The sequence below is a fragment of the Aphanomyces astaci genome (genome assembly GCF_000520075.1).
Source record: "Aphanomyces astaci strain APO3 unplaced genomic scaffold supercont1.26, whole genome shotgun sequence".
In the NCBI taxonomy this organism is placed as follows: domain Eukaryota; phylum Oomycota; class Saprolegniomycetes; order Saprolegniales; family Verrucalvaceae; genus Aphanomyces; species Aphanomyces astaci.
The window spans coordinates 244,438-268,675 of NW_009798289.1; the positions used below are offsets into that span (position 1 = coordinate 244,438).

General features: G+C 51.4%; 7 protein-coding genes across 9 annotated transcripts; 2 read left to right on the forward strand and 5 right to left on the reverse strand.

Moving 5' to 3' along the window:
* Positions 1 to 35: 35 nt before the first annotated feature.
* H257_10063 lies at positions 36 to 4,445 on the reverse strand. Of its 2 annotated transcripts, XM_009836500.1 has the most exons (9): positions 4,336 to 4,445; positions 3,942 to 4,277; positions 3,638 to 3,877; positions 3,353 to 3,575; positions 2,938 to 3,286; positions 2,657 to 2,858; positions 2,523 to 2,561; positions 358 to 1,950; positions 36 to 268 (listed from the first exon to the last, which is right to left on the reverse strand). In XM_009836500.1, the coding sequence occupies exons 2-9, from the start codon at positions 4,248 to 4,250 to the stop codon at positions 98 to 100; spliced, it is 3,126 nt and encodes a 1,041-aa protein (XP_009834802.1). In that variant the 5' UTR covers positions 4,251 to 4,277; positions 4,336 to 4,445; the 3' UTR covers positions 36 to 97. The 2 variants fall into 2 exon arrangements, with proteins under 2 accessions (XP_009834802.1, XP_009834803.1); XM_009836501.1 differs by lacking the exon at positions 36 to 268 and having other exon boundaries at positions 310 to 1,950.
* Positions 4,446 to 8,207: 3,762 nt separating this feature from the next.
* H257_10064 (hypothetical protein) lies at positions 8,208 to 9,226 on the forward strand. Its single transcript, XM_009836502.1, has 2 exons — positions 8,208 to 8,603; positions 8,650 to 9,226. The coding sequence occupies exons 1-2, from the start codon at positions 8,239 to 8,241 to the stop codon at positions 9,083 to 9,085; spliced, it is 801 nt and encodes a 266-aa protein (XP_009834804.1). The 5' UTR covers positions 8,208 to 8,238; the 3' UTR covers positions 9,086 to 9,226.
* A 1,152-nt stretch (positions 9,227 to 10,378) lies between these two features.
* On the reverse strand, positions 10,379 to 17,573 carry H257_10065. 2 transcript variants are annotated; one of them, XM_009836504.1, is made up of 6 exons: positions 16,731 to 17,573; positions 15,523 to 16,662; positions 14,997 to 15,460; positions 12,540 to 14,884; positions 11,598 to 12,484; positions 10,379 to 11,373 (listed from the first exon to the last, which is right to left on the reverse strand). In XM_009836504.1, exons 1-5 carry the CDS (start codon positions 17,457 to 17,459, stop codon positions 12,420 to 12,422), a joined length of 4,743 nt encoding a protein of 1,580 aa, XP_009834806.1. In that variant the 5' UTR covers positions 17,460 to 17,573; the 3' UTR covers positions 10,379 to 11,373; positions 11,598 to 12,419. The 2 variants fall into 2 exon arrangements, with proteins under 2 accessions (XP_009834806.1, XP_009834805.1); XM_009836503.1 differs by having other exon boundaries at positions 11,598 to 14,884.
* An 85-nt stretch (positions 17,574 to 17,658) lies between these two features.
* On the reverse strand, positions 17,659 to 19,063 carry H257_10066 (hypothetical protein). Its single transcript, XM_009836505.1, has one exon. The coding sequence runs from the start codon at positions 18,896 to 18,898 to the stop codon at positions 17,837 to 17,839; it is 1,062 nt and encodes a 353-aa protein (XP_009834807.1). The 5' UTR covers positions 18,899 to 19,063; the 3' UTR covers positions 17,659 to 17,836.
* Positions 19,064 to 19,964: 901 nt separating this feature from the next.
* H257_10067 (hypothetical protein) lies at positions 19,965 to 21,041 on the forward strand (the record flags this gene model as incomplete). The annotated part of the gene is made up of 3 exons (XM_009836506.1): positions 19,965 to 20,153; positions 20,200 to 20,278; positions 20,341 to 21,041. The coding sequence occupies 3 exons, from the start codon at positions 19,965 to 19,967 to the stop codon at positions 21,039 to 21,041; spliced, it is 969 nt and encodes a 322-aa protein (XP_009834808.1).
* Positions 21,042 to 21,244: 203 nt separating this feature from the next.
* H257_10068 (hypothetical protein) lies at positions 21,245 to 23,427 on the reverse strand (the record flags this gene model as incomplete). The annotated part of the gene is made up of 11 exons (XM_009836507.1): positions 21,245 to 21,457; positions 21,509 to 21,571; positions 21,838 to 22,446; positions 22,522 to 22,590; positions 22,659 to 22,686; positions 22,756 to 22,792; positions 22,845 to 22,942; positions 23,000 to 23,085; positions 23,145 to 23,214; positions 23,273 to 23,307; positions 23,352 to 23,427. 11 exons carry the CDS (start codon positions 23,425 to 23,427, stop codon positions 21,369 to 21,371), a joined length of 1,260 nt encoding a protein of 419 aa, XP_009834809.1. The 3' UTR covers positions 21,245 to 21,368.
* A 382-nt stretch (positions 23,428 to 23,809) lies between these two features.
* On the reverse strand, positions 23,810 to 24,216 carry H257_10069 (hypothetical protein; the record flags this gene model as incomplete). Its single annotated transcript, XM_009836508.1, has 1 exon — positions 23,810 to 24,216. One exon carries the CDS (start codon positions 24,214 to 24,216, stop codon positions 23,887 to 23,889), a length of 330 nt encoding a protein of 109 aa, XP_009834810.1. The 3' UTR covers positions 23,810 to 23,886.
* Positions 24,217 to 24,238: the final 22 nt, after the last annotated feature.

Here is a 24,238-nt window from a genome sequence, read left to right on the forward strand (position 1 = left end):
TTCAAATCTCGACGAATCCACAAACTAACGACGATCTCAAGCACAGCATATTGGGTTGGAAATAATTAAAACATCTAGTTAGTAGCAGATCCCGTCATTACGTCGACCCCTTTTTGTACGTGCCCACGGGTGGCTTGTAGCACTCGGGCAACAGTTTTCGCTGGAGTTCGTTGAACGCATACGTATTCGACTGGATATTCTTGAACACGTTGTCCCGCCGGACGCCACACAACCGCATCGTTTCAATCACGTGCTTCAGGTTGAGCGCCTACTCGTCCCGTCGTCAGTGAGTACATGTACAACTAACTACTACTTCGAAGTATGTAGTGACTACTAGTCAAGTAACCACATATATACCTTGAAGTCTTGGACCAGCAACCTCGCTTGCTCCAACGTGACCGACATGGCAGTCCGGTCCTTGCCGCTCTTGCAGCATGTAGCGCGCCCGCCGCCCAAGCGTCGGCAGAACTCGGACGTGGCCATGAGCAGCCGCACGTTCTTCTTGTGCATGGGCTGGTGGGCGATGCTGGCGGTGATTTGCGTCCACATGGTTTCGAGCTCAGACACGTTGGGCTGGAACGGACTCCCGTAGCCGTCGCGGGGTCGCGGCAAGTGGGCAAACTTGATTTTCTTGAACCGGACAAAATAATGACCCAACCTTTCAAAGCTCTCGTGGTTGATTTCGTCTTGGATGGCGGTGCTGGCGCTGTGCATGGCGTGCGCGAGGCTTTGCATTTCGTTGACGCCTTGCGTGAAGAGCACTGCGAGCACCCGAAACGACTTCTTTGCCGTCGCCAGGTCGGACGGCAAGTGCTCGCCAAACGTCACGGGCACGCGCACGACAACGTTGAGGAGCGCGTTCGTGCCTCGGCCAACTCGGTACGACACGGATTCGGTCACGCTTGGACTCACTTCAAACGTAAACACAACCGACTCGAGCCACTTGCACGCGACACGGAAGTCTTCGAGCATACCGCCCTCGTTGCCTTGGGTGCTCAGGAGCGATTCAAAGTCCATGAGCAGGTTGTTGCGCATCACAACCTCCCACACCATCGCGTGGTGCACACTGCCTTTGGCGGCCAGCTCGAGCATCGCCGCGATCTGCGCCGCCGTCGCCGACAATATTTGGATGCACAGCCCGTGGTACCGGATTTCGAGCTCAAACCACGCCTTCTGGGCCACAGACACGGGGTCGTAGGATTTGTTGGGGCTGTTTGGATTGCCGCTGGCCGACGATAGCAGCCCCACGGGTATATGGAACAAGTCGAACGTTCGCAACGGATCCTGCTCCTTGGACTTGGGTTTCCGCAGGCGGTTGGCTTCATTTAGTACGTCGTGAAGCGTCTCTTTGAGGCGGAAGGCGCCGCCGCCAGAGAACCCCTTGGTGTGCGCAGCGGCGGCGCCCATCGTGATGGTCGTGTACGTGTGGATGAGGTCCAGGCCGTTGTACACTTGCATCGTCTGCATGTGCATGTTGGTAGCCACCATCGCCCACTCCTTGGACTTCTTGAACGTGCTGCGCTTGAAGTGCGCTTTGCCCTTGGACTCTTGTGTCAAAAATGCAATATGCGCGCGCGCGTCGGCCTGCAGCGCCTCGTAATGCGCCTCGATGGGCCCTAGTTTGCGCTTATCCACCGTCCGCCGCAACACATCGAGCCGCGCACTCAAATCGTCGACGAGGAACGTCAGGTACGCGATGGGCATGGCAAATGTCGACTTGGGCACGGCGATCACTTCCACGACCACGACCCCACACGCCGCGCCCCCCGTCGGCACGATGTATTTGCGGTGCGCCGTGACCGCAGACGTCTCGGGGACGCCCACGACCACCCGTTTGTCCGGCGCAAAGGCTGAAATGTGCAGAGAGTACTCCCAGTCGTCCGTCCCGTGGTCGCGCGACGACGGCGTCCGTCCAGTGGCCGAGTTCTGGTTGACCGTCAACGTGCGGTGCTACCGACACACACATCACCATTAACCCATCGATGCATATTCTTGTAGACACACATATGTTGCATTGGACGACTGATTGGTACTACTTACTACACACATATATATATTTAATAAATATATTATTTTTATATACAAAAAAAAAATGATTAAAACAAAATAACAAACGCTTTTAAAAAAGATCGAATTCTATTGTGCTTTCGAGTGAAATTTCGTGTTGTGGCGTGGTATCTCGTTGGAATTTAAATCGATTTGATTGGCTACCTCAGATGAGCTCAAAATTATTAGCCAATCAAAATCCTCTCAATCAAATTCAACCAATCAGATCGATTGTGGATCGGTTATTTGGTCGGCGCGATTCGATGGCACTCCCTCCCCAAATTTGTACTATCAAATCGACAATAAACAAAAATTGTAAAACATTGACATATGGCGGGGCCATCCTATACACACCGTCGTGTGTATCGTGAATTAAAACTATTTTTGTTGTACTTTTATAGATCCAAAGGTTATTTGCAAAATACCAATCAATTCAAGACTACCAATCGTGTATATGAAAAAGAGACACGACATACCGACGGCGTGGTGCGGTGGGTAGCTGACGACGCCATGCGCTACAAACCGTTAAAAGAGTGTGTGTCGGCAGTTGCCCACCGTTCGATTTGACGACACGATGTGCCACAAGAACCTCATGCCTTCAACCATGTACCTCTTTCTTGGCTGGATGGAGGGGGAGGTCGCAGCCAGTGGCGGCGATGGCTTGCGGCAGGAACGTCGACATGTCGACGGTCGCGACGGCGTACGGCGCCTTTCCAAAGTGGACGTCGTCGGCATGTGGCGCGCGGAAGAGCGAGAACCGGACGGTCGAGTGCTTATCCGAATGAATCGGCAAGAGCACCGTGAACGCGTGTCTGCTACCACCACCACCACCCGACATGAAAACGAACAAACTCAATGCTAGAACAACTCTCAGACATATACATCGCGTACCGGCACTGCCCGACGGACGCAGCGGCATCGACGCATCGAAACACATCAGTCTGCGCCAACTTGTGCACAGCCGACGCCCCTCCGTCGCCCCCGCGGGCATGTTGGACGACGCCTTCGAGGAGGACGTAGTACGCCATGCGATCCTTGCCGCAAGCGTCGACGTGCAATTCCACGCGCAGATCGTATACGTTGGCAATGTCGTCGGTGGCGGACGACGCCGAGTAGGCCGTGTTGGTGGACCTCGCGGACAGGAGGTTCTCGTCCGACAGCCGGACGTCGGGCGAGTACCGCACTGGGGCAAATGCTTCGTCCTCGTTGTCTTGTTGGCTCGTGACCAGATCAATCGTGTCTGTCCAGATTCAACGATGGATATCCGCAGATAACAGATAAAACGTTGAGAGAGTACGATCGGTACCTTGGATGGCGTCGATCCAGTGCTTGAACACGGCAGGGGACGGTGCTTCGAGCAAGAGCGCGCGCTGGGGACTCGCCACTTCGAATGCCCATGTGGATGTGGCCGATGACACGTCCATGATGGTAGTGTCTTTGGTGATGGGTACCCATCCCAGCACTTCGCGGTTTTCTTCCGAGTCGCAGTACACCAAAGCCGGCTCGTCGATGCGCAGGATAAAGTAGCGCTATCGTTCATTGACACACATAATGACCACCCATAAATAGTGTCGGGATGACGATCTCGTACGTGTTTCCAGTTCTTGCGCCACGAGCCTTGCTTGGACAAGTACCCTTGCATGTAAATGTCGCCGGTGGAAATTGCGGCACTGCCTTCCGCTTTCGAAGCGATGGACCGCCGCCGTCGAAAAAAGTTGGACAGCCGCGATGTCGGTTTGGTTTGAAACGATGGCTCCTTGAACCGGCCGCCTGTCGTAAACTCTGGCATGTACGATGCGTTGTTGTCGCCGCTGTTGGGATTGTGGGACTCCTACGAACAATGTGAGCACAACACATGGAACGTCTGCAGGAGCAAGGTATGGTTTATGTCGTACGGCTGATGCCGAGTTGGAGGTCCGGGGGTACATCGGAGGCATGTTGTATCGAGAGATCGGCGCCGCTGCGTTCATATCCGCCACGGCAGCGAATACACTCCGCTGGCCGCCACTGTTATCGACGAACGAGTCCACGTCGTCGTTGTTGTTGCCGTTCAAGCTGTGGCTGTCGGGTCGTAGTTTCGACCATGTGACGTCTTCGCTCTTGACACGGCGAATGGCATATTGGATCGGCTCTGTGCCTTTGATGAATTCGTTGTCGTGGGAAGACTGTCGGGATGAGGGGCGCGATCGAACCAGGTTGCTCATGTCGGATGTGTGGGTTGCAATGGAATGCTACCGCCAACGCGACAGCGTGAATGGTCACAGCACGAGAGTGGTCAGGTCTGCATACCTTGTAGAAGTCTTGGTCGCTGCTTCTTGTAGAGCGTACTAGGAGCCGTGGACGGCGGCTATACGGCGGGACTGCTGTCGATACGTACTGTACCGCAGTGGAAAGCTGAATGCAATTGTGATTACAACGTGGACGTTGACAACTCGAAATAGTGTGATTCTGCCAGACTTTTCCCACTAAATGCACCAATCAAACGCCTCGATTGGATAATTGAGCCAATGAAATCACGTCATGGTTTGCACACCTTCAAATACTGTCACTGATCTGGGTTTGGCTGGTTCGATGTTCTTACGAACCGAACGAACCGGTCTTTTCGTAGGTCGAAAACAAGTGAATTTAATTTTGCATACTAAAATCAAAGCAAACGCATGAAATCGAGCAATTTATGGCGAGATCGAAGTTTTACACCTAAACTTCGACTGACCTTTCGAGTTACACACACAGGGATCTAAGCAGCCGTCTCAACGAGTGCACTCCTGTGCAATAATGTCGTCGTAGGTTTGAATCCATAAGCTCAGTGCATTGAATCTGCTGCTTTGCTAACAACTCAACTTGCATTTCGCATAGCCCAATTGGTTGTCTCCAACGATTGAGGAACAAAAGGCATCAACCAATCGCGTCGGGCGGTTGTATGCGTCAAATATCTGCGATTTGGGCGTACTACAGTGCAGTACTAGTATAGTGCGTGTCATCTGATGACTGAAATTTCTACAAAATACAGTACAGTGTAGCGTTAGTACAATTTGGGATAGAATAAGGTTTTAGAGGTATTGATCATGTCCATGTCATACAATACGGGAATGAAATAGGTTTTTGTAAATAACCTGCGAAAATGCATTCTATTACCGGATACAGTTTGCATTATCCGGCACAACACCACATGACTGTCAATTTGGTGTGAAAGGTGATCAATTTACGTTCATTAGACGACTGCTTGTAAGACCGTTATCCCGCAGGTTCGCCTGGGTTGGATTACCTCTCATCATTGAACCATACTAGTTCGAGCTTATTGATGTATCTGGTATGATATATGAATCGGTCCACCTTATGTTTGTGGACGAGGTGCGGACCAGAGTTGTTACTACAATATTAAATGATTATCGTTATATACTCCGGAGTACGCCTCTGGTTCAAATATTGAATTACTGCTCAAGATAACTGTTATATTGGATACCTTGTCGTAGACTAATTGTGGCCCACTACATGCACACACATACAAACACTTGCTGAACCAAGCTTATATGACAGAAATTAAGAGTGCCATACTTCTGTTCACCGCGATTAAATGCACAATGTGAAGTTCTCCAGCATGCATTCCATAAGTACATGCATACAGTGCTGGACGGAGAAGGAAAGACGTTAGTAATATTAACGTTACTATGTACTATTGTTGAGCTTATTAAGTACTGTATTGTAAAGCTTACTGCGTTCGGTGTGCCCCCAGTGGCCCAAAACCAAGATGCCCCGACGACGATTGCTCGCAGAATGAGACCACCCACGCCCGCTATGACGACGCCGCGCGACCGTCCGCCGCCACAGTCAGTCCATTCAACGATATGCGGAACCCCAGAACCGCTTAGGTGTCAACAACAATATTGTTAAGCTTACATAGTACCATTTATTAATAGTACTCACATGTCAAGAATAAGATATAAATATATAATTCATTCAACAAAGACTGGATATTCATTCGATTCGCTATGGGTATATTGGAAATAACGCATATTATGATCAAATACTCCGGAGTATGAAGATCAATCATATCGAATGATTAGCTAACGTTATTTCGACATAAGATCAATATCCAGTGAATACTAGTAGACCGAGAGTTATTGTAATTGACAGCTAATATGATCAGTACGTCTAGATATACTCAAATATAGAGCGGTATGCCGATCTACATAATACACCAACTTGATTGGCTGACGCAGTAATTTCCTGAACACAAGGATGCAAATGAACACGACCTCGGTACTTTAGGGACTCGATCAGAGTGCTATAGACCAGATATTCTTTGCAGACAGTCACATCATACACTAGTTTCGATCCGATCGCAGACGTTACCAGCAAGAATCGGCATACCATAGAGGATTCTGGTACAGAAGTGTTCCTTCACAGTCAGCGTGAACTTCGTTCGATACATACCATTTGCACATACCATTTGCACTTGGATTTTGTAAGTATTATAAATTTGCGGTTCTACATACAAACGCCAGTATGAAATAAAATTGAATATTATTTGATTGTTAATATCGTTCCTGATCAAATGTTTGGGTTTAAGCATTTATTGTACTTTTCACTCTTTTTGGCTATTCACACCATAAACCTGGGTGTTTGTTACATCGACCCCAGTGTTTTTTAGATAATCCGTACCGTGATTTAGGATGTGTTTCGTTAGAGAATGTAATTATAGGGAGGTCAATTATGCAACTCCCTCGCTTTTGCACATTTGAAAAGTGCAAATCGAAGTTATATCTGCTATTCTCGGGACCAAATTGCACAATTCACTGGTCACCATGAACAACTTTTGATATTACAAATGACACACAGCGAGGACATGCGCCGGAGTTCTACCGTACAGCGATGTACGTATGGTGCCACGTCGTAGAAAACCACGCCATCTTCTTGTTCCATCGCATAGTACATGCAGGTAGCGTGTACTACGCGATGGAATTAATAGCCAAGGTGTTTTGGTCACTTCAGCATCACATGTGATTATTATTGCTCAGACTTATTTGGTATTTATAAAACCCCAGTGAATTAGCTAAAACACCAGGTATTTAGGTTAATCAACTTTGTAACACAGTTACAGCAGAAGTACCACTCTTTTAGCCACGTAAAACCGACGCCAAAACAAGTGCAAAGCGCAATACGACATCACGTTGGAAGTAACTTGATCATTCATCAGTAATTCAGTAAGATATCAAAAAGTATGTCTTGGATGAAATAACGTTGTAACTCGTGAAAAGCGTTTATATATTCAATATATCTGACTTCTGTGGAGACAACTCCATGATTTAGGAAATGTATGACTTTTTGAATTGGTGATCGCCTGGGCAAAAGGAGCAAAACGTAACTGTATTCAATTCGACGGTTTGACTTTCAAACGAAACTAGAATACTTTTAGCAACTAGCAAAATATAAACAGGTGGTTACATGTTGTAAACTGACACGATTGACGAACTTTCGTGGCCAATATTGACTCTATTTGAACGTATTTTCATTCAACAATCTAGGAGCGTAATCTCAACTTTGTGCTTTGTTATACGAACCAAAGCGATAGGAAATTCAAGGAGGTTTAGGTTGGGTTTTAGATTGAAGATTGACGAAACCAACGAAACTTCAATGTTCAAGGTGTGATTTCACGCGAACCAACACGAAGTTCATGAATCTGATTTCATGTTCGTTGAAAACTTGGTGAGAGGTCTATCTATGGTCAAAAAGATTGGAAGGATTTATTTCGAAGGATTTGGACAAAGTTTACTTAAGGTCTTTTTTAGGTCAAAATATTGAATTTTCAGTTTACAAAATGTAACTGCGCTGTTACATTTCAAAAATATTTCATATTCATTTTAAATTAAGCCGTGTCCAACTTTTCATTCCAAATTATACTACGTTTAGCGAGCTTTGCCCAGGCGAAATTTCTCGATTCCCGCTGCCTCTTGGGTTTTTTAGGTCAAAGTATTGAATTTTCAGTTTACAAAATGTAAAGTGGGCTGTTTACATTTCGAATCTTTTTATATTCATTTTAAATTAAGACTTGCCCATTACGTTTTGCGAGTTTTGCTCCAGGCGAAACTGGTTTTCGCGGTTTGCCTCCTAGTATTTTCCACGACTTCTCCTAATGTTCGAATCTACTTTTTAGATCTACTGTTGAAAGGTCCACAATAGAATCAAAAGTCCATGATGCTGCCACCCATGATGCTCATGCTCATGCTTCTCCCGTTGATGACGCTAGCGGCGGTGCAAGTACCGTTACCATCCTCGCCACCTGGATTCACCATCGGCAAAGGGTGTCTTAATTCCTCCGTCCAGCTGGACGTGTTCATGGACTTGTTATGTCCGTTCAGCAAAGATGCGTTCCGAGGGCTGAAGCGACTCGTGCACCACCTGTCGCCATCGGACTTTCGCCTTCGCGTGCACCAATTTCCCCTTCCGTACCACCAGCAAGCGTATTCCGTGGCACAAGCTAGCGAAACCATTGTGTTTGCACTGGGGCGGGACTCGTTCGAGACTTGGATGGACGCAGTCTTCGTGAACCAAGACAGGTAGCCAATTTACCAACGTCCTTAAACCAACGTTTGTTCGCTATAGCTTTGGCAACAAAGCGACGGAACTCGCTGGTCAAGCCGCAGTCACGGACCAGCTCGCCCAACTAGCCTACGACACGTTTCCGAACTTGACCATAGCACAGTGGACGGACGGCATGTCTGGCTACGGTGGCACCGAACGCGACGCGGACACTCGCGTGGCGTGGAAGTACGCATGCTCCAGAGGCATCACAGGAACACCGACGTTTCTCCTGAACGATGTTGTCGTCGACGATCCCGACCTGGATTGGACACTCACGGACTGGCTCGCCTACCTCCAACCATACCTGCAAGTGGGAAACCGAGCCAAGTCCTCGGAACTGCTTTCGTCGACGGGCTGGTTCGACTGGGGAGTCATCGTTATCTCTGTCGTGGGTACCATGGTCGTGGGCATTGGCATGATTTTTTACAAGCGTCGTAGCCTCTACAATCGCATTTAAGAGCCATTCTTGAGCCAACTTGCACTCTATTTCGTTGTAACGTTGTATCGAACTGTATGGAGATGCTTTGAGCCTACTGTAGGAATCCAAAAGTTGCAATAAATAAATACTATCGCTACAATATTACAATCGGTAGACGTGAAGAGTCTACACCATTTTGCAGTTAAATTGGACGAATGACCGATATATTTGGCCGTGCGCCTGATATATTTGGTGGTGTGCCCGATATAATTTGTCTTGTGCCGGTTTAATTTGGCACACCGAGGTCGTGTGCCCAATATATTTGGCGGGTGTTCCCGATATAATTGAATTGTGTCGTGTGCCTGATGAAAATGGAACAACTCAAATAATTATATTAATTCCATGGAGTGCAAATCAGTTTTGGTGGAAACATCATGTGGTTGAAATTCGGAGGAAAACGCGCCAAGGCAAGAAGAATTCGAAATTTATACTACGTAGTACTTGAATAAAGAATTGTTTAAATCGTAATGCGGACACTGCTTTCCTGTAACACTTTGAATGCTCATTATTCGAATCGCCAAGGAACGCACAGCAAGGACGTCGCTGCTCCCCCATGAACTCTGGTAATAATAATATCAATTAAAGTATTGCCCGTATACTTCAACATTTCGTCCATACTTCAACTCCGTCCAAAATTTGAATCTTTCGCGCGCAGAGCTCACTTTTCGATTCACCTCAAGGTACGCATGCACGCACCCTCGATGGACGCGCGGAGGCCATGGGCAACATGGACGTTGGTATGAGACGTCACAGCAACGATGCTGCATGTGTCATTTGACGCATTTCTATATTGACTGTGAATTGAATTTTTATTGCGTGATTTCCATTTTCATTGGGCACATGACACAATTCTTTGGATAGACGGCCAATTGCTTGGGCACACGGTTATATCGGGCACACGACCAAATATATCGGGCACACGACCAATATATTGGGCACACGACCAAATATATCGGGCACACGACATGCGTTTGCCAAATTAAAGGGGCATATGGCCAATTATATCGGGCACACGGCCAAATATATCGGGCATTTGTCCTACTTAACTGCAAAAAGGTGTGTGTATGTGCTAGCTACTGTATAACGTTCGTGACTGTGTAGCTTTCCAGGGATCCTATGGTGTCCAACATCCACCACCACATCGTCTATCTCATTAACGCTATGAATGCCCAATGTGATGCGGATGCTTTAGACGTTGTGGTCGGTACTCAATGCACCCGTCTTCCAATGCAAGTGCACTGCAAAAACACCCATCATCACAGAGACGCAAAGTGCAATATGCGCGGTCTTGAGTTATCATTTAAAAAACGACTGGGGCAGCGCAAGCCACGTCGGGCCATTGCCTTCGTCGTCATCGTCGTCGTCACTGATCTCATCTTCGTCTTCTCGGTTCAGTCCCATCTCACACACACCATGCCTCGTCGTAGGTACATCCCCACCCTGATTCTCCATACTCGCATGCAACGATGTCGCATCCAGGTGTGCCAGAAACGCCTGCCGACTCTCGCGAGGCATGTGGCTCAGCACGTCGCGCTTGCCAGTCGCATCCAGCACGTACAGCTCGACGTGTTCCAGGGCGGCGACGGCATGTAGACACGGCCCGGCTTCGGCCCGACCGACGTGGCAGCCGGCGTCACCCACCACGACCCGTGTGTCATGTGAACATGCCGACGTTACCATGAGGTCGTGGTGGCCGTTGTCGTCATTGCCACCCTTCGTCACGAGGACGACGAGTTTCACACTGCCGGTGGACACGAACGCGACTTCGTCCAAACTGTCGCCGGCGTCGTACATCGACGCACCCGCGAGCACAACTTGAAAATGCAGCGTCAGGACGAGCAGGTCGCGGATATAGCTGTCGACGGACGACAGCACCGGTGACGTCGAGAGGAGGCGACGGGTCACAAACGTCGCCATCTCTACCCGTAGGGGCACGGGCAAGTACGCCGCGACGGCATGCTCAACAAGGCCCCCACCCGTGCGATGGCACCACAGCTTCATGTTGGCCACGATCGCCCGAGCCGTCGGCTTGGTCGTGTGCGCCACTCGAAAGTAGCTGGCCAACGTACTTAACTTGGCCTGCGTCGCGCCTTTTCCAAACGTGTCAGCGTACTGAAAATACGAGGCAAAACACGACGTGAGTGCGGCAAACAAGAACGACCCGCACAGCGCCTCGACGTTTTCGAAAAAGTACTCCAAATGCCCCCCCGTGCGAATATCGCCCAGCCCCACGGTCCCGATGAACGTAATCACAAAGTAATACGCACCTACGACCACCATCCATGAGTTATCATATTCAGAGAGATCGGTAAAGTGAAGTAGATATCATGGACAGTAGTAGTACATCAAAGTTTTGTTGTACCGTATCAAAGTGATACCTATATACACCGTGTATAGTGATACAGTATATCATGTATGTCACAAACAATCAAAAAGTGATATTTACATATCATGCATGTGAAGAAGATGATATATATCATGTGATACGTACGAACATAACAGTCGATCATGGACGTGCAAATGTTGTGGGTGTTGGTCTGTGGGTCCCACACGGACAACTTGCCGCCGCCCATGTATGGATCGCGCACAGCCCACGTCAATGCCGAGTGCTTTTCAACGTACCGATGCAGAAACATCCATAGACAGGCCCACCAGTGCACCATGATTACGTAGTACAGGATACAGTGCAATATGTGGAGCATGCTGCCGCTCAGTCGGCACACAAAGAACTGAAAGTTGCGCGAAAATCGGCGCAAGTACCGCGGGAACCGCTTCGCACGCAGCAGTAGCGGCATGACCAGGAACTTGAGTGCCGGCAACCCGACAACAAACGACCCGAGGCAGTACGGCGCGATGGACACGATGTCCAGGAGCAAGTAGGACCGGTAGTTTTCGCGGATTTTCAGCCGATGGCGAATCATTTTCGAGTGGTCCATAAAGGCAAAGTGGTTGTAGCTCCAATACGTATCCAGCGCGTACAACAACTGCGCCAAGACGTCGCCTCCGTACCACACGGCCAGCTCGTGCACCGTGTCCACACGATCTTCCACGAGGTACGTGGCGCGCAGAGGCAGCATGATCAAAATGTACAGCGTCGTCCAAAACAGCACACCGTCCCACGCGCGGCGGAATCGCGAGTCCGGCTCGGTCCATGTGCGCGCGATGGTGGCCCCAGACAATGCCGATTCGTCCCGACTGTCGCTCAGACTTCTTCCCCTCCCCATCGGAGTGGCGGCGGCTTCTTCGTCGTCCGACTTGACGTCCACAGTCATAGATGACGACGCCTCCGCCACAAGAACCACGTCGTCGTTGACTAGGTCGTCGGTCTTGGTATCATCGATCCGATCGATGAGTTGCTGCTTGAGCTCGGGGAAGTCACTAAACACCGCCTCAATACCAGTCTCCCGTAGCACATATGCTTCGGTAAACATACACGCACAGATCGTATGGGGATGGGGTTCGTCCAAGAGCAAACTCCGCGCCCCAAACACATCGAGGGCTTTGCTGTGTTTTGTCGCGATACTCGGGTCCTGGTATTGCACACTTCCAGGCTTGACGAAGAACATGCTGCGACTGTACCGCTGCGCCTCGACCAGCACGTCTCCAGGGGCGACTGCCCGGGGCTTCAACTGCTTGGCCATCGCGGCCACGACCTCGTACGGCAGCGTCGCAAACAAGTCACTTTGCACCAGCCGCGTGCGTTTGCAGTGGTCGACAATGGCGTCACGCAGCTGGCGCGGCAACATGTCGATGATCTCATCTTCTTGAAACAACAGTTTGCGCCGTTTTCGGTACAAAAACTCCATAAACCCAAGCGCCTTGTCGGTCAAGTGTTGGGGCATCTTGTGGAACGCCATGTACTTGGCGAGGGCGTCCGTGGCCTGTCGGATAGACGTGGACGCAGCGTCCACTTTCAAAATGATTTCACCAATCACGCCAATCTTGCCCGCGCTGAAGAAGATGCCAGCAAATATCGCGCCGATGCAAAAGATTGTTTCTACCATGTTGACGGGCACGATGATGCCGGCGCTCACGACCAGCAGCATTTGAATCGCATAGTTGAAGCACCGCGAGTACCGCTCCCAGATCGTCCCCCCGTCCTTGGGCAGGTACAGCCCGTGGATCTGGTATTCGACCCACGTCCCAGCAAACAAACACGACGCCTCGTCCGTGGCGCTGTCGGCGTTGACGTGGACATTGTCGAGCAAGTTACAGTCCGTATACCACGGAAACAACCCCTTGTCCGCGAACGCCAAGTAGTGCCACCCACACGCCAACAAGTGCGTAAAGAACAAAATGAACAAAAAGTACCGGCACACGACGACAAAGTCGCTCCATTGCGGTCGGTTGCGGCACGCGGTTTGGGCCAGCTCTTTGATCCGGATCGTAAAGTATCGCAGGCGAAACACCTTGGGGATGCGGCAGACCGTGAGCACAGTCACGAGTTTCTCGGGGTGCCGTCGGACAAAGTCAATTGCAAACACCTCGACGGGGAACCCGCACACAATATCCCACTTGAGCGACTGCCACACGGTCCAGTGGAACGAGAACGACAGCAGCGCATTGTCTTGACGAAGGCGAAGCAGGTGGTACCGGTATTTCATCCCAATATCCACCATGAACAGCCCGTCGAGGACGTAATCCACGACAAACCCATACAAATACGACACGGGTTGCAACGATGAGAAGAACGCCAGGCGAAACGGCACCAGGAACGCGTTATAGAGCAATGCGAGCACCACAAGCACGTTCAAGACACGGCGGAACCGCGACTTGGGATGGAACCGACTTTTGATCAACGCGTCTTTTTCCAGGGTCGATTTCGACGTCGGTGTCCACTTGGCAACTTTGCCCTTGCGGTGTTTCTTTCTGGGACGGTCCGGGCGAGGGCGGGACGATGTGGCTGCTGCTGACGGGGGGCGTTCGGCGGAGGTAGCGCCGGTGGGGGGCTCAAAGGGGAACAGTTGGGGGGTGGACGCCATCGGGACGACGTGCGATGACGAAGGCCAGGACAGGTGGCCAAGCGTCGCTTGCATGGACGATTTCACCGTGGTGGGGAGTTCTCCGAGCTTGGTCATGGTTGTGGTCATCAAGTCCACGATGCCACCGCCGCCTGGATCGTCGTTGTCATCGTTCTCGACGTCGTTCGTGGCAATGTTGCTTTCCAACGACAGTTGCATGTCATGTCGCAACGACTGCCACGTCGACATTTGACTGGCCAAGATATCGGCCACGTCCTTGGCACGGAGCCACAGCACTTCGCAAAAGTCGGATCCGGATCGAAACGACGTCTTGGTTGTGTGGTTGCCACCAATCCTTCCTTCTTCGTTGGCTTCCATGCCAAAGCTCAAGAACGTGTCCAACCCAAACGTGCGCCGAAACAGCGAGTCCGTCTCGTCGAGTTCCATTTCGTGATCGTCACTACCTTCTCCTGCCAACGCGGTGACGACACAGCGGACGACCATGTGGCCAGACACAAGAATGCCCAGCGCCCCTTTGGGAACGTCGATAACTTCGTGAGGAATACACAGCTGCGGCGTCATCGCTGCATACACGGCGCGCATCCCGTCTTCGTTGACATGGCGAAAGAAGTACGCGTTCGGGTCGTCGTTGCGGCACATAGTCTGCACAATTTCCCACCTCAGATCGGGTACGGCCTCCTCCAAGATGGATGCTTCCTTCTCGTAATACTCGTGCTCCCACATAAACTCAAAGTACCCCAACACGCGATCCTTCAATGCTTCAGGCAACTTGTGCGACGTGACCAGCCACTTGAACCTATTCACACAACAGTCTATCACAACACATCTTCGATAGCGGTAGCCTCGTCATCTCATGATCATGCCTAGCCCCCCCAAGATGAAGTGGTGGATGAAGGTTGTTGACTTACCCGACAAGCATCTTTTGGTGCGTGACTTGGGTTTTGTTGCGGGTTAAAAGCAAGGACGCGACGCCGCCGACGAGCGCGGGCTTGAGGATGGCGCCGTAGAGCAGCATGATGGTGGCAATCATGGTTTCATATGGATTCACGGGCACGATGTCGCCAAAGCCGAGCGTCGACCCGCCAATGTACCCAAAGTACATGGACCGAAGGACGTAGAACCGGTTGTGCGCGTACGATTTAAAGTAAAACCGCGGGTTGGACTGGTCCACGTGCACCCAGTTCGCATCGGGATACACGACAGCGGTGATTTCAGCAATGTAGTACCAAAAACAGCCCACGAGGTACCCTGACAGGATCAAGATGGACACGATGCGGAAGATACGCCTAGAAAACACATGTACGTGGAACCTTGACAGCAACAGCGCCTCGGCCACTTCGAAGTACTCGGTCAAGTGCAATAGGCGCACAATCTACCAAGACGATCAAAGATTGATGAGGTTCGCGGACGACTTGATAGATAGATATGCGCCACCTTGTTCACGCGAAAGAAGGGGAGGTCCCGCATGGAATACCAGCCCCCCAGACAGATCAAATCCAATGGAAGGATGGACACAACGTCGATGACACACCAGAAGGAACGCGTGTACCGGCGGAACAACCGACGTCTGTCTGTGACAAGGTGGCCGTCGTATTCGACGTAAAAACGTCGACAGTGCAGAAAAAAGTCGACGAGGAAGAGCAGGTCGAATCCCCAGAAGAGGCCTAAGTCCACCAACGCTTCCGCATCCGGGTCTTCGAACCGGTTGTGCGACCGAAAGAACGCGCAGTCGCGGGGCACGGCGTAGATGTTGTAGAGTAGCCCGCCAAAGCACACCAACGTCCAGAGGCGGCGGAACATGGAGTTGGGGAGCCAGTCCGCCGATGTGACGCGGCACCATCGCCGTCGTCGGGTGGATGTCGCCGCGTTCGAGTCCATCGCGGTCGCGGCATGTTTGGCCAGAATGTGCCCGCCCCCGCTGTCGTCACTGTCCACATCGTCGCCCATCGCCGCGTCGGGATGCCGATCTTGCTCCAGTTGCCACATGTCTTGGAAATGACTGCGTCCAAGAAACACAAACTCGCACGCCGAGTCGCACACAACCGCGTACGGCGTAACTTCGTCGGCACTGAAGAGAGCGTCCTCACCAAAGTACTCGTGGAGTTCCAAGGCCTTGACCACAACCCCCCCAAGAACGTACGTGGCATCGCCTCGTTGAAGGAGGTAAACACCGCCCAACGCCTGCCCCTCGGCCAAGAGCACGTCCCCGGGCGCCTTGCTCACGTACACGACGTGCTCGGAGATGGCGGCGCGGAGGGACTTGCTGGCTGTCTGGAACCGCGGCACCGTGTGCACGAGCACTTCTTCGTGCTCGATCTGTAGCCGCGTGCGCAATGCGTGGGGGAGCTGGGTGGCCAACTCGGCCCGGGTGGTTTCGATTTGGGGGACGAACGACGCTCGAACAGACGACAGCGCCCGGTCCACGAGGTCGTCGCTTGCGTTGCGCCATTCCAAGTACCCGCAGACATCGTCGAGGCGTTCTTGAAGCGCCATCTGGTTGCGATCGGCATGTTCCATCAGCTTGAGCACGCACGCGATGGACGCGCACGAGATCAATATGCCCATGTAAATCACCTACAGTAAGTAGTACCGCACGTCATGATTTCGCTAGACAGACACGGAAAAGAAGGACGGATACCTACCAAGATGGACATGAACGTCTCGACGCGGGTCACGGCAGTGACGTCGCCGAACCCGACCGTGGTGAGCATGGTCGCCGACCAGTAGATCGACCGCAGGTACTTGGTGGTCGTGCTGGTGTTGTAAAATTGGGGGTACATGGCCTGGTTCGTCCACGAGTACGTGTCGTGGCGTTCGACGTACGCAATGTAGAACCAAATGCATGCAAACCAGTGCGAACACATGGGAAGGATCGTAAGGATATACATGGTGCGGCGCATCTGCACACTCATGCGCCAAAAGTACCCTTCCGTGATACGCAGGTACCGAAGAAACGGCACAATTGCCAGCACATGGTTGAGCCGCCACAGACCAAAGTTGCCTTGGAAACCCATCATCACGTCCGCAAAGAGATCTAATGGAACGAACGCGATGCATTCGATCCACAAGCGAACGCGCTGAGGGGATGTCGTGGTGATGGCTGCTGCTGCTGCGGCCATCGAAGCAAGGGACGTCGTTGGGTTGGTGGTGGTTGCTAAAGCACTCGCGGGTCGACAGCACACGAGCTGAAGCACAAACAACGTCAGCATGACACTGTCGCAAATGTAGTCGCACGCGAGAAGGGCCTGTGGTGTGTCGAGCAATTGGACAGTGGGGAGGACCAGACCTCGAAGTGGTAGTGTGATCATGTTCACTAGCACTGCAGTAAGTCCCAGGACGCAAGCCACGCCATTGAACTTGATCTTGACCATTCCAGAGAAGATTCAATCAACTATGGCGGATGTGTTTGGAGATGGTAGAAGTTCTTGGTCTGTTCGTAGGGGGCACGTGTGCTTTGTGATCACCACCCGAACGGATGTCGCCGTCCGTTACAGATTGTTTTGACGGCCGTTTCAAATGACACTGTGAAACTGCCGCGGTCAACTGCAACAAAAGGGAACTGCACGGTGCCTTCGCGTGGGTGTGTGCCGTGTGACAAAGTCGTGTTGTTTGATAAATGCATGCAATTAAGTATGAGATGGGGAACGCCTAGCTAGTGCGCAGAAGTCTTGGTCTCATCGCTCCATCGCGTTGGCTGTTGTCTTGAAGAGCTAGGTGGTGGGTGGACAGTTGTTGGAGGGAGGGGTGTTTACATGAAGCCGGAGCCGCGGATATTCTGCTTCAAAATGATGTCTTTGCACGCATTGAACACGACTTGGACGTTTTGGGAATCCGTGGCGCACGTGACGTGGTGGTAGATTTCCTTCTCCGGCTGGCGATTCATCTCGAGAAACTTGGACAAAAAGTACGTCACGCCCTTGTCAAAGTCGCCGAGGCCGCCGGGAAAGTCCTTGAACACTTCGACGCTCTTGATATCGATCTTCTTGACCTTTTCTTCAAACAAGTCCTTCTTGTTCAAGAACAGGATCATGGCCGAGTTAGAAAAGAATCGGTTGTTCACGATCTCGTCGAACAACGTGATGGCTTCGATCATACGGTTCGTGCTCGAGTCTTCGTACAGCGACTGGTCATACTCGCTCAGCGCGGCCACAAAGATCACAGACGTCACGTCTTCAAAACAATGGATCCACTTCTTGCGCTCGTTACGCTGCCCGCCCACGTCGTACATGACAAACGTGGCGCCGTCAATCTGATACTTTTCCTCGACAATCCCCGACGTGCGCACGCGCGCGTACAACATGTCTTGTTGCGTGACTTGGTAGTCGTCCTTCATGATGCGGTCGAGGTCGTTGAAGTAAAACTTGACCGATTCGACGATCTGGAACTCGGACCGCCGTGCCCACGTCGCCATGACACCCGGGTCAGTCCACAGGTTCTTGATCTTCTGGCCCGTCTTGGGGTTCACTTCGGTTTCGTCCGACGCGGCCTTGATCTCGTCAAAGTCTTCGATGCACTTGACTTCACCCTTCAGCTGCAGCTCCACGCACTGGTCCAGCAAGATCTTCATCGACGTCACGATGTTGTTGTACACAATTGGCGTGCAGTGTCGGCGCTCCTCCTCCGTGAGCGGCATCCCGTACAGAATCTTCATTTGTTTGAAGATCGTACTCTTCCCCGACTCGCCAGCGCCGAGGAGCAGTAGTTTCACCTTTTCCTGCTCCAGCCGGTGTGCTTCTTCATTTGCTTGGTCTACTTCGCGCGACTTGGCTTGGTCCTTGTCGCCGTCGAGGTTGCTCTGTGTGCATCCCATGGCAGACAGAGGGCAGACGGGGATGTGTGTGGTAGGTGGCTACGACTGTGGAGGGGGACGATGAGGTCGGGCTTCTCTAGAGTCCGGCGCTTTCGTCGATGTCGTCGTCGCGCGGTGGTTGCCCGGCGAAGTGACTGCTCTCGAGGAATTATACTTATGAAAACTGTAACCTCCATGCGCCTTGTCGCCTGCCGCCTGGCTATTTTTAAACAAACCTGCCTTAACCGACGAAACGACCACCTCAAGGCGCGCCTTCTTGGACGTTGGCTACGAAGCCAGCCCCGGCGCGACGCCATCTTGAAAACAGCTATAAACAACTGCGAATCCCTCGAGTCCGACCAGATGCCACCTCGACGTTTTTTCGGTGTTGATTTGACGAAAGCCTTATGACACCTCAAGATTTGAGGACTCACCCAACAAAATCCATCCCGATCAAGCATTATATTCACATTGCATTAGCTCCATGGCTAACGCCGACTCGTGCCGTTGCATTGCGTTAGCATCATCGTCTATAGCCCAAATATTTCGTCCGAGGCGAAAAGTCGCATAACGTTAACCGAATTTGCAGCCGTGTTATTAATCGAGAAATGTCTCATGTGGTACAGTATTGTGGATTCGATACGAATTTCCAAACCCCATTAACATAAATCGAATCTCGCCGCCGAATCGACGCTATTGGCTAGTCCAATTTTGAGTGTATTTGATTGGCTCTTACAGAAAGGACTAGTATATTCAACCAATCAGAGCTCCAGCACGACTCAATATTGATTCGACAAACCATGCGAATTTTGGAAGTTTATAGCGAATTCAAAAACGAAATAGAGAAGTCATCTTGGAAATCTCCCAATATGATTAGCAAAATACTGTATTACTTTGAAGGACGTTACGGGTAGTTTTATGTGGACGTTTTGGCAGTCCTCATTGGTACACAATACAGAATAGTTTAGCCAATCAAATGCAATTATTCATCTAAAAGAATCGACAAATGCACAGGATCACTGTATGCAATACAACTGCAAATGCAAAAAAGGCGGCTATCTTCAACATATTTGTTTTGCGACCTTCGATGGGATTGCAAGACACGACCAACGGGACGACAAGTCCACAGAAATCACAGCGTCGTACGGGTGAGCTCGTGTTTGAGTACATTCCCAGCATGAAGCGAACCTTCTTGACGCACGAATATGCATCGTACCCGCTAAAGTTTCTTCACCCGTCGACGATGGTGGCGCCCAACTTCCCCACCGCTGTTGCTGTGCGCTCCTACACTTGACGCTACACTATCATAACCTCTGTTGTAGTGCATGTTGGGCTACGGGGGTGGAATTGTCGGTGGGGACAGTACCCATGTGGACATCAAACTCGGCGACAATGCCACTGGTGTGTTCGACAACACCTGTCGCCAAAAACAACGTGATTGATCACTGGTGCACATGATGTAGTTGTGTTGGGCACCCAAGCCACGACGAAAGTGTACAAGCCCAAACCGTTAGCCCCTGCGACGCTGTCAACCCAACACCTCACAGTCCGCATCGGCGCCGACAGCCTCTTCGTCCATGTCCCTCATCCCATCACATGCTTCCAAGGCGCACTGTACGCCCAGCACCAGCGCTTCTTCCTGCATGCCACATCATCCCTCGTTTTGGTCGATTGGATGACTAGTGGCCGTCTAGCCTGTGGCGAGTCGTGGAGCTTTGCCTCCTTCGAAAGCTGCAACGAAGTGCGCTACGAAGTCGACAACGGTGAGGTGCTGGTTGTGCTTCTGGATCGACTTCGCTTGCTCGACGAACCTCACGACCCGTTGGCCGCGCGTATGGGAGGCATGGCAGTCTTTGGCACAGTCGTCCTCATCGGACCCAGGCTCCACTCCTTCGTCCAGCTGCTCCTCCAAGACACCGCACGCAAGTCGTTGGCACCCCACCAACCGCCCGTTCCCGCCGGTGCCACACATGTCCAGAACGTCCGGGCTGCCGTGAGTCCGCTCACTCCCAGCCATCCGTTGCTGACGTCGTCGTCGTCCTCCTCTGGGGCCATCGTGCGGGTCGCCGGCACCACGACCGAAGCCACATACGAGTACATGCGTGCGCTGTTGCTTCCGCTCGAAAATATCGTCGGGGTGCGCTGCTTCGGCGAAAATCGATGAATATATGCCGAAGCATCTGAGCGTTGGAATCAAACACGACCTTGCAAATACATGCTAGATCGGCAACGAACTTTGATATTACTATATAGTAGTGAGTAAAGTGAAACCTTACCATGGTGAAAATACTATATACGTCGAAGTGTAGCTAACCATCCAACTGGGACAGCTACACTTTCCAACATCAATGTGTGTGTCCCCATGTATGCACGTTGCAAATGCACAAGGCTGGATTAAATAGGATGGTCAAGAGTGATTGTAGCTACAACGTCGTCGACTTCTGACTCGCCGTGGACGCTGTCGCAGAGTATGGTTTGGACAAACGGTGTTTCAATTCGACTTGTCTGAATTGAGCTCCTTGTGGCCTTCTTCGTCGTCACACAAGTCGATGACAGTGGGGACGTACTTGGCATGCTTGGCTACATTTCCAAGGCACGTGAGCCATGAATACACAATACAGTTGAGCGTACGTTGGAGCGATAGCTGCCACATGGTGGACACCGCGTCCGCTGTCAAGTCGACCGGCTCCGTGTCTACGCAAAGTGAGGATCATATATATATATATACGAAATGGACAGAACAAGAGTTGGCAGAGTAGTACTAGTAGTTTTAACCCCAATCAGATTGCAGGAAACCGTCATGAACGTCGAATTAGTGTGTGACTTCAATTAGTGTGATACCAATCCACCGTTAACCCTTACAATTTTCAGTACAAACAATCGATAGTGTTGGCGATTCTGCACCAAAGTCCATAGTTTGGGCCAAAGGGTCATACTACTACACATACACACAAACGTACCTGGACGCGGAGTGGTATCTGTCTTGTTGCGCTTTGGTTTTCCGTCGTCGGCCGCGTCTTGATTCTTCTTGCGCTTGGACGTTTTGGTTGGTTTTGAAGTCGAAGTGGTGGCGGGCACATCAGCCGCGGGGGGACCTCGATGCTCAAACGGCCGCCGGACCCGGAGTTTCCGTCCGCGGAAGTCCTGCCCCGAGCTCGTCAGGGCACTCTCGACGCCTTCGATCGAGTCGAATTGAACAAACGCAAACCCGCGACATTTGCCCATCTGTGGATCCATTGGCATGCGCACGCTCTTGACCTCTCCATGGGGCTGAAAATGCGATTCAATCTCGGCTTTCTCCGTGTCAAACGGCAAATTGTTGACGAATACACTGAGCGGGTGCGCCGGCGGAGTCTTGACGGGTATCTGGTCGGTCACGACGGACGCCGCCGCCGCCTTATCAGAAGCGCTGTCGACCAGCAACGCTCGGGGCACGGTAGGAAGTTGGCTGAGCGGAGGAGACTCGTCACCCTCGACTACTGCAACGTCATCGCCGTGGAAAATGTCTTCGATCCACAGCACCTTGGTCGCCAACTGTTGCAAGTCTGGCGACACGGACCGTTCATACCCTTACGAACGAGCGGAACTGAGCCAACGGCAACGAACAAACGAACGAGCGAGTCGATTGGTCGGCCAGGACGTACCTATGACCCACAGCTCTTTGTGCTTGACGTTCTTGATGAGGTCCAAAGTATCGTAGAAATCGCCATCGCCTACATGGCATCCCCGAGGATATATGACGCTGATGGAACGAAGAGGACAGAGAGAGACACACACATGCCTGCAAAGAGCACAACGCGATCTGCCATCTACATGCACGACGTGGGTAGAGTAGTGGACTGTGAGGCCATGGAAAGGTGGCAAATCACGTTTCTTACATCTTCGTACACCAACGACAACATCTTGGTGGCAATGCTATGATGATGGCAAGGGTTAGACAGAGTGAAAAATTTGTATATGTATCTACCCGTTGTCGACTCCTTTTTGAACTTTTTGCTGAAAATGGCGGTGGCACTGCGGACACCGACACTCGTACCCCTTGGTCTGGTACGTTTTCACTTGAAACTATGCGCAACCGTATGGGTATATGATGCGTGGCTGGAAGGACTCGCGCGTACGTACTTGGGGGCCATGGGGGGACACGCGCTTTAAGTCCCGGAGATCGGGGTACGCGCGGCCCTTTTGCTCGTGGTCAAAGTACCAGCACTCTAGGTATGAAGACGAAGGATGTGGCTCATGCTCTGCTCGGAGAATATGATCACGCTACCTGAGAGAGCCGAGCCGGTACGACATTCAATCTCTGAGCGTAGATTCACGTAGTTGATGCGTCCGCTAGGCTGCAGTAGGTGTGGATTAGAGTCACGAGAAGCAGCACCGTTCGGGTGGCACACATACCAAGTCTCTCGCCCCAATGTTGGCGTACGAGCCATCTTGAGGAACGTCAGGCATGGAGAGATGAGTCACGTAAACGTACCGACGATCAGGATACTCCGAAAGGCTCGATGTGCATGTGACGGTGGCGGTGGCGGCAACTCGAGCGGCGGCTCCATGAGGTTTGATTGAATATGTCAGTTCGTCAAACGCAACTGCAAGAACGATGACAACGTTCCATTGGCTTAAAACCCGATCCAGAGTTTGAACCATGTACTTTTATTGGTCATATGATATGGTTTTTGGCCAATCCTATGGCGCTGTCTGTCACCTGGACATTTGCAGCAGACACCAGTCCTGCGGGACGTGTCACCACCCTCGGCAATCTCGTTGAGCACACTCTACGCAATTGAATTGGATCAGCTCATAGGGAGCATGTAGTACATGGCGAGAGCTCTCCCTCAATGCTGAGCGATCGCAACCATATCTTCATGTCACACTATTCTCCCTTGGACCACAAAGCTACCAGGTAGAATTGCAAAGAAGTATAACGTACATGATGCAAGTCATACATTTTAACATTGTTGGGCAAACAGTGGAGTATGGATAGACACCATCATGTTTCTATAAGATGGACCTTAATTGGTGTATCGTGGGTCCTTCTGCCTAGCCGACGTCGAAGGGGGAGCATGTTGGACGGGAGCACTGGCACTCAAATCGGACAACGTTCGCGACCTCACTGTCATCCATAAGCCCTTGACAACATCCAGAAAAGCAGGATCTCGCACGAGGTTGACCACGAAGAAGAGCACCATGGGGCCAATGATGACAACTTGCAGCATGCCCAGCATGTACAGAAAGTCGTCCATCGTCATCTTGGACGACGACCCTTTCGTCGTTCCTTGTTTCGCTCCTTCGCATACCACCAACAGGGCGGCGGTGGCGGCGCCTCGGTGTAGCCTTTTCATGATTTACCTGAATGTGGTGAAA